At 43.2% G+C, this 15,000-nt stretch overlaps 1 protein-coding gene and 1 long non-coding RNA gene across 2 annotated transcripts in view; both read left to right on the top strand.

Moving 5' to 3' along the window:
* The window catches only part of iqca1 (IQ motif containing with AAA domain 1), a 110,883-nt gene that overhangs the window by 45,203 nt on the left and 50,680 nt on the right, over positions 1 to 15,000 (top strand). Inside the window, exon 12 of the mRNA XM_063211859.1 lies at positions 211 to 306. Within this exon, the coding sequence (XP_063067929.1) occupies positions 211 to 306 (96 nt within the window). The remainder of the gene's footprint in view (positions 1 to 210; positions 307 to 15,000) is intronic.
* On the top strand, positions 5,464 to 8,204 carry LOC134460124 (uncharacterized). Its single transcript, XR_010036995.1, has 4 exons — positions 5,464 to 5,664; positions 6,247 to 6,341; positions 7,859 to 8,019; positions 8,142 to 8,204. It is a non-coding gene; the product is annotated as an uncharacterized LOC134460124 (long non-coding RNA).

The raw sequence follows: 15,000 nt of genomic DNA, 5'->3' as shown, positions 1-15,000 counted from the left end.
GAAAAATAAGGCTGGCTTTTTTGCCCTTATTTGACAGGATAGTGAAGCTTATGACAGGAAGTGAGTGGGGAGAGAGAGATTGGGGAAGGTTTGGCAAAGGACTCGGGCCAGAAATCAAACCCGAGTCGGCCGGATAGCAAACAAGTGCCCTACCATTTGCGCCACGGTAGGGTCAATAAGGCTGGCTTTGACTTGACTTTGATGCTACAGGTGGACGAGTTGATGAGGCAGGAGCTGAAGAATCTGAAGCTGGCTGTGGACAAGGACAAGGGCAAGAAGAAGAAGGCCAAGAAAACCAACAAGAAGGTAACTCTTACAAATAACTAACACGCCATAAACGGCTAAGTTAACCATAGGTCATCCAGGTTTATAGGTATAGGTATACAGGTATTTTGAAAAACAAATATTTTTCTTCCCGACGTTTTCCAAAATATGTTCGTTCACACTATCCTCGAATTCGCATAAATATGCTGCCACGAGCCGTCATAAATATGTTAAACATGTGCATGGCAAGGGGAATGCCATTCAAGTCTCCGTTTTTGTCTGTTTCTATAAAAAGTCAAATTATAGTTTTCAATTATACTGTAGTTTTTTCAAAGATTCATGTTTCATAGGAAAATCTCAATTTGTGCGTAAACAACAAGAACAAATGAAGGGAAAGGTCTTCAATTTTGAAAATTCCTGGGTATGTGTAGAGAGTGAACGTGGCTTTGGTCAGGCTCATGGCCACTCAATAAGATGAGCTGCCTTTTATGTTCCTGTCATCTACACCAGAGATGGGCAACTGGAGGCCCGGGGGCCACATGCGGCCCGTCACCTCACTCAGTGCGGCCCGTAGATATCACATAATGAAAAAAAGACCAGATTTCTCAGTTAAAGAAAACCCACTACTAAATTTATCCATTGTATATACTATATCGTCTGCTGATAGAGTATGTTCCTATTCCCTCCAAGCAATATTGGTAGTGAGCAACCAACAGCACCTCAAACTCAAATTGCAGTAAGATCTGTAGTCATGTGGCCCTTCGATGGTGGCAATGAAAAAATGTGGCCCTCCTTATCATGAAAGTTCCCCATCCCTGATCTACACTGTCCTATCAAGTAAAGGCATAAAAGCCCCCAAACAGTACGAAACAAAAGGTAACTGTGAGAGCAAGTGGTGGTGCTTTGGTGGTGGAGTGGTGAAGTTTTCAGGCATACACATGTGTCAGAGCAACTGGGAGGAAGAACTCTAGATGTGTTAAACACGCTCTGAAAACAGCCAGGAGTCATCTGCACGCCATACCGCTCCAATGTGGAAGTTTAATAGTGACTATTAATAGTATACAGTCTAATTATGGGCCAAGTCCAAAGAGTCTGCTCATTTACGACATGCTAGTGGCACTATGAAGTGAGTAGAACAGTACAACACCCGATCCAGTGCACTTTACTCTACATTACATTACATTTAGCAGACACTTTATGCAGACACTTGAAAAGAGGACATTCAAGCAACTACAGAGTGTGAGGTCAATACAGAGTAGAGCAGTATACATATAATGTAGAACAGACAGAGAGCAGTAATATATAAATAGTGGAGGACTTATCGAGGGTGCAAGCAATGCAAGTAAGTGCCCAGGATTAGGAACGAGAAGAGTTTTGTTATGCAGGGAAGCTCTCGGAGACTCTCACAAGCTTCTTGAAGGTTGAGAAGGATGGCACTGCTCTTGTAGCAACTGGTAACGTATTGAGGGACAATGGTAGAAAACCATTTGGCCTGGGATCCCCTTATGTGAGTTGAGGGCTAAGCGGTTGGTACTGGAGGAATGCAACTCTTGGAAGGAACGTATGGCTTTAGCATAGCCATCAGTGAAAGAGTCTATATAGTGAAAGGCTTAACCTTTCCAATTCCAAACTATTCCACATGTTAGATTTTAGTATTCTGAGTTAGATTTCAGTATTCAGTTGCTGGCTGTTTTCATTGTTCACTGAGAGAAGTTCACCTTGTTCCTCTTTAGATTACACACACGCACACACACACACACACACACACACACACACACACACACACACACACACACACACACACACACATTCGACCACCCCGATTTCAGGTGTGCGAAAGAATTAAATAAAACTGAGAAGGCAAGATTAAAAATAGCCTAACGTGTTTCGGCAGCAAATTCGGCTCTCTTCTACAGGGCCTTTACAAGCGTATAAATAGGGGTGTCGGATGTTTTTGTGTGTGTACATGTATCACGCTCCATTTTCTCATAAGAGGAACCAGGTGAGCTCCTCTCACATTGTCAGCAGCTGATGATGAGAAAGCTGCAGCTGATTATTGGTAGGCTGATACCTACTGTAGGTCTCAAAATCTTCAAAGCCTATGTCTGTAAGTCTTCAAAGCCATTACCCACCTAAACTTAGGGGATCGGATGGATCTGATGTGTGTGTATTTGTGTGTGTGTGTGTGTGTGTGTGTGTGTGTGTGTGTGTGTGTGTGTAGGGCGTGTAGTGTGTGTGTGTGTGTGTGTGTGTGTGTGTGTGTGTGTGTGTGTGTGTGTGTGCGTGCGTGCGTGAGTGCGTGCGTGCGTGCGTGCGTGCGTGCGTGCGTGCGTGCGTGCGTGCGTGCGTGCGTGCGTGTGTGGCTTTCATGCATCATCTACTGATAAGAGGAAACAGGTGAGTTCTGATGTCTAGCAGCTTGATGCTGATGATGATGGGGATACTGGTGATGGTCAACAGTGGGATACCAAAGCAGGCGTCTTCAGGTCCTTCTCAGAGCTATTATTACGCAGCTAAGATCAGGGGTGTCAGATGTTAGTATGTTTGTGTGTGTGAGAGTATCACGCTGCATCTACTCATAACAGGAAAACATTGGAGTTCCAATGTCCAGCAGCATGACGATGAGCATGCTGAAGTTGATTATGAGTGCAGTACTAAGGCGCATCTTCAAGCCATCATCCGACTCGTTATCCATCTAAAATTAGGGGTGTTGGATGCTTGTGTGTGCGTGTGCGTGTGCGTCCGTGTGTGTGTTCGTGTACGTGTGCATGTGCAAGTGTGTGTGTGTGTGTGTGTTTGTGTGTCTCACGGATCATCTACTCATAAGGGGATCCAGGTGAGAGCCCCTCAGGATGTCCAGCAGTTAGATGCTGATGATGCTGATGATAATTAGACCGGTAACAAGGCTAGCATCTTCAAGTCCTCACAGCCATTGGGGTATCGGATGTTTGTGTGTGTGTGGGTGTCATGGATCATCTACTACTCACAAAGGAAACTAAGTGAGGTCCACTCAGTGATGTCCACTAGCAGCAGGATGCTAATTCAACAAAAAAAGGGGTAATCCAGACAACTCCAAGTAAATAAATGAGGAAGTGAATTAAATAGCCTTTATTAGGTTGTGGCTAAAGCATGATTAAAAGAGCCGTCATGTTTCGACCGCCCTGGTCATCATCAGGGCTTAGTCAGGTTGCTAATTATTAGAATTATGATGGTCTGGGCAATAACACAGTTGGCTTCAAAGCCTTTATCCACCTGAAACTAGTCACTATGGTGTTAAAATCGGGACAAAACATCCACGAGCGCCACGTACTGCACACGCGAGGTATTTCATTGTGCGCGCGCGCGTAGACACTGTCCCGCGCGCGATTTTGCTCTGCGCGCGCGCGCAAACGCTGCCACGCGCGCGCAAACACCGTCTCACGCGCGAGAGGTGACATGAATTTCCTCACGCGCGCGAGCAGAAATATGAATATTTAAATGATCTCCTCCCACTAGTTAGCATAACAAATGAAGCGGAAGTTTGTTTAGTCCATAATAGTCAAACACAGAGAGCTCAGATCTCAATTGTTGATAGACTATCGTTGCTACGGTGACTGCAACCGACCACCTTTGAAACACAACTGAAACGCAACTCACGGCTGCTACTGACAAGGGCATTCACATATTTATTCGTAAAACCATTTTATTTTTTGGTGGATGAAAACATTGTGTCAATATGATATGTCTATGTTCGCCTTATTCACCCGGAACGTTCTAAATACGTTGAGGGGTACACTTCAGGGGTACATTCGGCAACGCACCAGCTGTCATGGCGCCTCACTGTTGTGTGCCCTAATGTTCGTCCTCAAAGAGAAAATAAATCCTACCGTGGACAGGCTTTCCACCGTTTCCCCAAAGAGCAGGGACTTCGCCGTGGATGTATAAATCACACCTAGAGGGGTCCTGGTCCATATTTCAAGGTAAGATGCAAAATTATGTTCAATCATACGCATTAGCTAGCACAAATAAGCTAGCTCGCCAAACTTGTCATGACTCATGTAGCCTAATGACGCGAATGCCTCGGTGAAATAAAAAAATATGAATGTGTAATTACACAACGCTACATTTATATGACATTTCCAGATCGCTATTTCAAGATTAGGCTTTTAATTGTGTGGTAAGCGATCCGATGGCCACTGATTTTGTGCTACCAGAACCAGTAGCATAGGCCTACTTGTGCCAAAATCAAGTTGTTTTGCTAACGAACTAAAATGCATAACCTGGTATTTATGGTTACAGATCAACGCTGAGACCATGGTTTGCTCTGAGCACTTTGAGAAGCAGTGTTTTTGTAAAGACCACCCGTGTTATCACAAAGCTTATAAAGGATGCTGTGCCAACTTTCGCCTGGACTTCAGAGAGGCCAAAGAGGAGAATAATCATTCGCAGACCGAGGTTAGTTTGTTCAGTCAATATTCAACTGACATGTGTTTAGCAACCCTCTAATAATAATAATAATAAACTGAGAATAGTTCGCCATAGGAATAGCCTACATTTAAATTTAGACAAGACTGGAGAATTATGTATGTGCTGGAGATAATTGCACCGTTCCGCGGTGTCTCCTTCAAATGAATGGCAAAGTAGCATGCTAGCTTTGGCTGTGGGGAGGGTTTTGAACAGGACTGGTCGCGCACAGCGACGCTGTCAGTGTGAAAGGTAGAGAAAAACACGCCTGCTCCTCCCTCCGAGTCCAGTGACTTTTTAATAACTCACTTTTCTAAAGTTTTAACTTGGATTTCTGTCACGTTTAAACGCCACCGCTCCTGGATCTCTCTCTATGCTGTGCCCTGCCTAGTATTTCTGAGTCCCCTGAAATAGGCTGTCTGCATTCTCTTTTTAAATGCACTGGGCCCTTTCTTTCAAATTAGTCAGTTCGTTTCAGATCTTGTCATTTCTGCTATAGGTGACTGCTCAAGATGTGGCTTCCTGTAGTTCAGAGATAGTTTTCAAAACTGCCTCAAGCTTATGTAGTAGTGTTAACAATAAACAGGTGTGGAACATATGGCCTATATTTGAATAGTTGTGGGAATAACTGTGGGAACATGGAGCAGCAAGAATAAGCTGTGGGACCAATGGGCTGTGGGAAACATAGAGCAGCTGACCCCCAACAGGGTCTTCATGGTTGTATGACCTGANTACATTTTCAAAGCGGAGCCACAGGATGCGGACTTCTACTCTTTTCCACTATTAGACGCGCCTTTGTCCTGCACCTGGCCTCAGCGAGGTGGGATGTGCATACTCTTACTTTTATAAAAATGTTGTATATTGACCACTAATTCTGTGCATGCTGTCATACAGAGATGATGACCCATTCCTGAAGTTGGACGCCAGAATGCAGGAAGGTGCTGTTTAAGAGCCAAGGTAGGTATTTGCTCTAAAGACATTTGTCTGCCACAATTTAGGAAACACTGTCAAAGTGTGTGAATGGCGAAGACCAGCTTACAATGTTTTCTCTTCTCTTTTCTTTTGTTTCTGTGCTGTGTGGGCCATGTTTGACATGTAAATAGACCACTAGGCTAGTTCAGTTGTTGGCGGTGGATTTATGTTGATTATAAATACAAGTCCTTTAGTAGGCTAACTAATTAATGCGAGCATGACCTACTGTGTCATGCTAAATAAGCAGGAAGCTGGGCATTCTTGCCGACTCTGAGAACTATAATACAGGCCAAGTCGTCATTGTTATAAGATGGTAATAACATCATCAAATATTTGCCCTGTTGAATGGATGTACGTTTTTGCGTCACATCCTGTTGATGCTAAAATTATGTGCACGGTGCACTGTTACATCAAGATCCATGAACTTGTCAGCAGTGCAGCCAGCCTTCTTTCTATGGTCGTAATGTAATCGTTTACAGCTCTCGAAATGAGCAGACAGCTCAGCTGCTTGGTGCATACTCTTACCAATCGGTCTATATTATTCCCTCTTGCATTATTCATTTTCAGGCGGTGGAAGAAGCACTTGCAGGTATGCTACCGACCAGGCTCCTCAACATCAATCCGAGACGGAAGATGAAACGGGATGAAGCAGTTAGATTGAGGTAAACATCTACACACCCCTGTTCAAATTCCAGGTTTTTGTTATGTAAAAAATGACAGAAAACAAACTTAAAGCTTTAAAAGGGAAGAATAGACAATAAAAAAAACTTCTATTAACATTGTTGCATAAATATGCACCCTTAAACTAATACCTTGTTGCAGCACCTTTGGCTTCTATCACCGCACTCAGTCTTTTTGGGTAAGAGTCTATCAGCATGGCAAACATAGAAGTGACAATATTTGTACACGTATCTTTGCAAAAAGTACTCCAAATCTGACAGATTGCGAATGCATCTCATCTGCATAGTCCTCCTCAGATTGCCCAACAGATGTTCCGTGTCATACAGGACTGAACTCTCCCACTCCCAGTCCAGGTCTCTGCGGTCTTCTGAAAAGGACAATCTCATCATCCCCTGAGCCAGACTCCGTACTCCTTTTTGTGTTGCTGCCCCCACGCTCTGGAACAGTCTACCTCCCAACATACGCCAGGCCCCCACACTGGCTACGTTCAAGAAGCACCTGAAATCACATCTATTCACAGAGGCATATGGACTTTAACTTCACTGGCCCATCCCCTCCCCCTTTATGCCACTACAATGGCCCCTGTGGAACTGTTCTAAATTCCATGACTGAAGAACGATAATCACATAGCATGATGCTGTCACCTTCATGCTTCACTTTACGCTTGGTGTTACCTTGGCAATGAGGTGTTGTTACCTTTTGTAATTATGTCCAAAATGTTAAACCTCGGTTTCACCTGACCATAATACATCTTCCCACATGCATTTGGGAGATTACAGAAGTATTTTTTGCAAAATGTACTCCACCAAGATTGAACTTTTTGGTCATAATTCGAAAGGGTATATTTGGCACAAAACATCACCCCAATAACACCATACTTTAAGTGAAGGGAGCCTTGTTGGGTGTTGGGTGATCTGAGGAGGACTGACTGTGGGAGATTGCACTCGCAGTCTTTCTGATTTGGAGGGCTTTGCAAAGAGGGGTGAACGAATATTGCCATATTAATGTGTGCCATGCTGAGACTCTTACCCACAAAAGACTGTGCTGTAATGAAGGCCAAAGGTGCTGCAACTAAGTATTAATTTAAGGGCGTGTACATTTTTGCATTGCATCACAAAAACCTGACATTTGAAGAGGGGTGTGTAGACTTTTGACAGCCACTGTACATATAGAAATTATGTCTTCATATCACTAACCCTCTTGGTTTAGCATGATAATGAAAAGAACTGTGAGCAAAAATGTGGCTAGCAGAAAACCAGAGTGGTTAGTGACTTGGGAAAACCACTCGCCACTGTGGCCGGAGAGCAAAACATTAATGTCAAGGGGGGTTGGGGGCTTTCAGTGGACTGTATTATGTGCCAGTGCTTGAGTATTACCTGTTTGATTTCATTTGCCAACAATTAGAATTATTTTACACTGTCTGTACAAGATGTAGAAAACTACTACTGAGCGACAGTGATATGTCATGTTCTTAATACTGTATATCCTGTCATTACAGACAAGGAGGCCGGAAACTTTGATGACCTCAATGACACTGGCTAGGTGAAGGACATCAAGAAAATGGCATCAGGTCACCAGACATCAGCTCATAATCCACAACGTCATCAACCATTTTGCGCCAAAAATGAAGCCGTTCACATACCATGGCATCCTAAGCAGGTAATTTCATACCTCTCAGTAACCTCAGAATGTTGCTGGTGAAAGACATCCCGTTCAATATCACTATTAACAGAATAAACAAAATCATCGCTTCCCATAATTTCTACCACATGTTTCAATAGGCAGCACTACACTACTGTGCAACAGTGAGAGGGAGTGGGCAAGGACAAGTAAAGCGGACCTACACTACTGCAAGACTTTGACACTTCTCCACGTGAGAGGCAGCCATCGCCCCCACCGTTGAGCAGTGTGTACCCAGTACCCCCAAAAGAGGAGATGATCCGACGCCCTCACAGCCGATTCCCAAAATTGTACACAAAAACTCTGTATGGGCAAGTGTGTGTGTGTATGATATTGTAAAACTTTTCAGTCCATCTTCTATACTATACAATGTATAAATATACATGTGAAAACCTAAATATGCATTAAAAACCATTACTGAGGTTAAGAAATGCATTATAACAAATACATCTGATTCAGGTGTACTGTACATAGAAATGTCTTTATTTGCCACAAATACATCACATCCTGGAAACCTGTACAATGTGTAGATTCAAAGGTCTGCCAGATCTTTGTGACGGCACAGGATTGCAGTGGAACCCAAACATAGCCTATGAACTCCCACGCCATCTCACCAACTGCCGATATGCAGTATGCCTGAATTTCCTGTACAGCAAAGAAATGTAGAGATTGTGCCTTCATCGAGAATAGGTCATTTGGAATCACAACATATTCAATTTACTTTGTGCGTGTGGTGTAGCTATTGCTGGTATTATTATGTTACTAGTGACCCATTTAGTTGAGCTCAATAGTCTACATGACATCTCTGCACTTGTGTTACCACTATTGGGATTGGCAGCTCCCTAAATGAAAATGAGAAGAACTTGCCTGGATGAAATGTTATGAACTGTGTGCGTTGTGCTGCTTGCTGAAGTAACATGACACCCACATCACCTTCCAGAAATAAAGTGTATACAGGCTACCTAACCAGAGTCCTAGAGACCTATTGCTGCTGTGTGATGAAATCCAGGCAAAGGCCCACCTGCTTTGGCAATTGCTGCAACATGTAAAAAAGGTAGACAGATTAGGTTTCACTAAATTCTTTAACCATTTAAATGGCTTGGGTCAGACAAGCTGGGCTGCACACTGACCTCTTCCATGTTGCCCATGTGGTTTCGTTGGCTGTGTGTGACCACCTCCGTACAAGGGCTGCCAATCAGCAACTGTAGGCAGATTTATTTATTTATTTTTTAAAATGTCTGCACCTTTTTTATTAAATGTATTGCATTGCACTGGTATCACATTGCATTAAATGTACTAGCCAAGTGACACAAAGAGAGCAGGTAAATACAGTGTATTGATCTGTACCATTTATGTCACTTCTTAAAGATTCAATTATTCAACTCTATATTCGAAGAGGCCGGTATTGCGCTACCATTTTCCATGAACCAGTCAACTTCTGGGAGTCATTGCAGTACTTTGAGAAAGTGCTCTTTCTAGCCTAATCATTCATTGTGCTTGTGTCAGTATTGTAGTGTCATTGTTTATTTACAGTGTGTCGACGCCATCTACTGGATACTCCGCGCACGGTTCATTTTCTATCCACTTCATCATTTCATTCCAAAGCAGAGTGAGCTCTTTGATGCAATGTAGGCTAAATTCACCTAGAGCTCTAGTTGTGTATATCCAATGACTTAAGTAGACCTCCCTGTGTATACCCGTTGGATCGCTGAATATAGCCTACATTAAATCCATATTTCGGTCTCCGGTCTCAAGTCAACTGCGGCCGTCTTGCCCACTGTCGTCACCAGCTATGGAGAACACGACAGTGGCCAAATGAAAGATTGTTCCAACCGATTTCAATAAAGGTTCTCTGATCTGACCGCTTGAATTGACTATCCGGCTCCCTCTTTTATTGCAATGCTTACCAGCAAAAGTATCAAACACACTTGAATCCTTATAGCCTACATTACAAATATCTGACTGGACCATCGTAGGAAACAGGTTTGTACCGGTATGTCTCTCAGTCATGCAGCACACGGAGCTGGATTTCAGTGAAACATTGCACTTACAACATGTTAAGGTCTCTGTAAACGTGTATTTTGGTCTTCTTTGCAAAACAACTTTGTCATCATGCCAAATGCCTAGCCTGCTAACTTCAAGCTCTTAAAACGCACTCGTCGTGAGCAAAATGAAGCTTGACAGGACACAAACCATAGCATATTTGATGAAATGTCTAGAACTACTCACTTTATTCCTCATCTGCTGTCTGCGAATCTCAACAAGTTCGCCCATGAAATAAACAATTAAAAACAATGTTTTCATAAAAATGGGTAAGAAATAGAGGTATATGCTTACCATCAAAAGTATCAAACACACTTGAATCCTTATAGCCTACATTACAAATATCTGACTGGACCATCGTAGGAAACAGGTTTGTACCGGTATGTCTCTCAGTCATGCAGCACACGGAGCTGGATTTCAGTGAAACATTGCACTTACAACATGTTTAGGTCTCTGTAAACGTGCATTTTTGTCTTCTTTGCAAAACAACTTTGTCATCATGCCAAATGCCTAGCCTGCTAACTTTAAGCTCTTAAAACGCACTCGTCGTGAGCAAAATGAAGCTTGGAAGGACACGAACCATAGCATATTTGATGACATGTCTACTCACTTTATTCCTCATCAAGTTCGCCCATGAAATAAACAATTAAAAACAATGTTTTCATAAAAATGGGTAAGCAATAGAGGTATAGGCCTATGCAACCTTCAGTCATTCCACTCGTCAGTAAACGCCAGCTGCAGTTACCGTAGTGATATCAACAATTGCTCTTGAGATCTGTGTCTGATTATTTCAGACTAAACAAACTTCCGCCTCGTTGGTTATGCTAATCAGTGGGAGGAGATTATTTAAATATTCATATTTCTGCTCGCGCGCGAGAGGAAATTCATGTCACCTCTCGCGCGTGAGACGGTGTTTGCGCGCGCGTGGCAGCGTTTGCGCGCGCGCGCAGAGCAAAATCGCGCGCGCGAGAGTGTCTACACGCGCGCGCAGAATAAAATACCTCGCGTGGGCAGTAAGTGGCGCTCGTGGACCTTTTGTCCACATAATGACGCCATATGTATCTCACTAGTTAGCAGTGCCTGTGAGTCTTATGCGAGTCTGCACACCAAGCTCCCGTTTCTCCAATTTTAACAGTGAAACGTCACTATGTTAAATTAAGAGAAATGGGAGCCTGGTGTGCTGACTTTTTTCAGTTTTCATGTGACTTTGCTAGTCCTGTACCCACAAGTTTTTTGAGACAAATGTGCGTGGGTTTTTTTAATGCTAAAGGGGCACAAGGTAGCATGACGTCATTTGCGTGGTGCCCGTGGCATGCCTGTCTGAAAATCTACACCGTAATGAAAAAAATGCTGTTCAAATAAACTCGCTGTGAGAATGTTTTTCATCACGGAATGCCAGCAGTTGATACAAATCTGAATACGGTATGTAAAGCGATTTTTCGTATGAAAAGTGTTTCCCACCACACTCCTTCGGACCGAGCTGTCAAAAAGTTGCATTCAGGGTTTTCTGACAACAGACCGTGGAAGTGGTCGCGAGATTCATCGTTCACTCACTAATGAATCGCATAACCATTGGCTGACTCAGGACAGTGATTAAACTTTTAATCCTACCTGGAGCCCCTTTAAACAGTGTCTGTGATTCTTCTCATAAGCGGAATAAGGTGAGCAGCTGTATATCCAGCCAAAATCAGATGATGATGATGATCACCGAAGTAGCAGACAGTGCAGACAGGCAGACACATTTCCCTGGAGGCCCCTTTACTCATCATTTACTCATATTAAATTGGGTTCAGAGGTGGATGTGGGTGGCATGGCGCTGTACCGCTTGTAAAACGGAGCCAGGTGAGGAACACTTGCATGCCCAGCAGCAATATGCATTAGCTGGTGAAGATTGGATAGGATGATAAGGTCAATAGCAAGGTGGACCTGCGGTAACATTGGAGGTGTGTGTGTGTGTGTGTGTGTGTGTGTGTGTGTGTGTGTGTGTGTGAGTGTGTGTGTGTGTGTCTGTGTGTGTGTCTGTGTGTGCGAGTCTGTGCACATACAGTGCCCTCCATAATTATTGGCACCCCTGGTTGCGATGTGCTAAAAGCCTTAAAATAAATTCAGTGTTTATTGCAGAAGACTACTGTCACACTGAAAATTGTAGGAAAATGTAGCCTTCAACTCATATCAATTGTAAGAAAATAAAAAAATCCCTGACTAAAAAATAATTATTTTTCATTAAATCACATGTTCCACAATTATTGGCACCCTTAACAATTCCCAGGAAATAAATATAATTGAAGCATTTCTGTCATTTCTACAGTAGTTTACAATGTTTACCACAGTATGTAGGAACATTTAATTAGTAATTCATCACTTCCTGTTTCCCTGGGGTATAAATATGACGTGACACAGAGGCCATTTCTCTTATCCACTCTTAAACATGGGAAAGACAAAGGAACACAGCATACAAGTGAGGCAGATGTGCGTCGACCTTCACAGGTCAGGCAGAGGCTACAAGAAGATTGCCACTCAACTGTAGCTGCCCATATCCACTGTGAGAGGAATAATTAAGAAGTTCAAAACAACTGGAACAGTGGTAAACAAGCCTGGACGAGGACCCATGTTTATTTTGCCACCACGCACAGTGAGGAGGATGGTAAGAGAAATTAAAAGATCTCCAAAGCTCACTGTTACAGAATTACAACAAATGGTAGCATCCTGGGGTCACAAAGTCTCCAAATCAACCATCAGGCGCTGTCTACACGCCAACAAGCTGTTTGGGAGGCATGCACGGAGAAAACCTTTCCTCACTCACAATCATAAACGCAAACGTCTGGAGTTCGCCAAGCGGTATTGGGGCTTCAACTGGGACCATGCGTTTTGGTCAGATGAGACCAAGATTGAGCTTTTTGGCAACAAACACTCTAAGTGGGTCTGGCGTGCCACGAAAGATGCGCACGCTGAAAAGCACCTCATACCCACTGTGAAGTATGGGGGTGGGTCAGTGATGCTGTGGGGCTGTTTCGCTTTCAAAGGCCCTGGGAACCTTGTTAGGGTGCATGGCATCATGAATGCTTTGAAATACCAGGACATTTTAAATCAAAATCTGTTGCCCTCTGCCCGAAAGCTGAAGATGGGTCGTCACTGGGTCTTTCAGCAAGACAATGACCCTAAACATATGGCCAAATCTACACAGAAATGGTTCACCAGACACAAAATCAAGCTCCTCCCATGGCCATCTCAGTCCCCTGACCTCATCCCCATTGAGAACCTGTGGGGTGAGCTGAAGAGGAGAGTACAGAGGAGAGGACCCAGGTCTCTGGATGATTTAGAGAGATTCTGCAAAGAGGAATGGCTGAAGATCCCTCTTTCTGTCTTTTCCCATCTTGTGAAACATTATAGGAGAAGATTAGGTGCTGTTTTGTTGTCAAAAGGGGGTTGTACAAAATATTAACACCAAGGGTGCTAATAATTGTGACACACATTATTTGATGTCAAATAATTATTTCTTTATGTGTGATTTTTTCCCCACTGAATAAATGTACTTGTATTGAAGGTTGGATTTTTCTCTTTTTTTCCATTAAGGTCCCATATTATTTAGAAAAAAAGAATAATAATTGGAAGCTAAAAAACACATCTCAACCAGGGGTGCCAATAATTATGGAGGGCACTGTATGGGCATATGCACATGTGTCTGTTCGTATGTGTGTGCATGTGTGAGTGTGTCTGTTTGCGTGTGCGTGCATGTGTGTCTGTTCGCGTGTGCGTGCATGTCTGTGTGTGTGTAGGACTGGGTACCGAAATTCAATTCTTTGATGGAACCGAATTAAAAGCTAAGGTTCTACTTGGTATTGAAACGTGCCTTGTCTGTCGGTTCCACGTTTCGGTTCCTGAAGTCTGACTGTCAGAGCCATCAAATGTGTGTTTAAGCACGCGGCCACAAGTGTCACAAACTGACCACGCTCCTCCTCTTCCCGTTTCGCACCTCATTTAAACGATTGATAAGACAGCTGATATTCAACCAGCTGATTGTACTATTGAGAAACAAAAACATGCCGTCGAAAGCGTGGCTATATTTCAGGAAAGTAGATAAGGAAGGAGCGCGCTGCAATAGCCTATCTGATAAACTAATAGGCTATCATGCAAGAATGGCAATACATCCAACCTGTTCAAACACCTGCTCTTGCATTCGATTAACTTGCGTGCGGAGTTGCAGCATCTTTACAACGGCACCGTCAACCTCAACTATGCTATACCGTCAACCTCAACCATGACCTCGACTCTTCAGGAAGATGTCTCTGACTCCTTGGAAACATGTTTTTCCATGAAAAGAGCTAACTTAGAAAGAACTGGTCTTGTGTTGAGGACGCACAAATGTAGCCTATTTAGACCGTCGGTTTAATTCGAGGGAACAAAGAACACAGCGAGAAAAAAAGATTTCCTCTCTATCCGGCTGGATAATAACGCCATTGTTTAGGCTTGAAGTAGCGGCCGCTTAAGGTTAAATAACTGTGGATTGAAATAACATAAAAACGTGCCGTAAAAACAAGCCCTAACACATGTCTGTAGGTCTAGGTTAAGGAGATCGCTGGCTGTTAGGAAAAAAATGACGAGATTAAAAAAATGGTTGGAAAGCGCTATTTTTTCACTTGCAACCGCGGCCGCTTACATTTCAATAACTTTTGAATGAAAGAACATAAAAACGTGCCGTAAAAAACTGTAAAAAGCTAAGAATCTCAGCTTTCGAACAAGCCCTAACACATGTCTGTAGGTCTAGGTTAAGGAGATCGCTGGCTGTTAGGAAAAAAATGACGAGATTAAAAAAATGGTTGGAAAGCGCTATTTTTTCACTTGCAACAGCGGCCGCTTACAGTTCAATAACTTTTGAATGAAAGAACATAAAAACGTGCCGTAAAAAACTGTAAAAAG

This window comes from Engraulis encrasicolus, chromosome 12 (genome assembly GCF_034702125.1).
Source record: "Engraulis encrasicolus isolate BLACKSEA-1 chromosome 12, IST_EnEncr_1.0, whole genome shotgun sequence".
Lineage (NCBI taxonomy): Eukaryota > Metazoa > Chordata > Actinopteri > Clupeiformes > Engraulidae > Engraulis > Engraulis encrasicolus.
The sequence above is the reverse complement of the archived record's forward strand: the minus strand, read 5'-3'. Positions and strand labels throughout refer to the sequence as shown.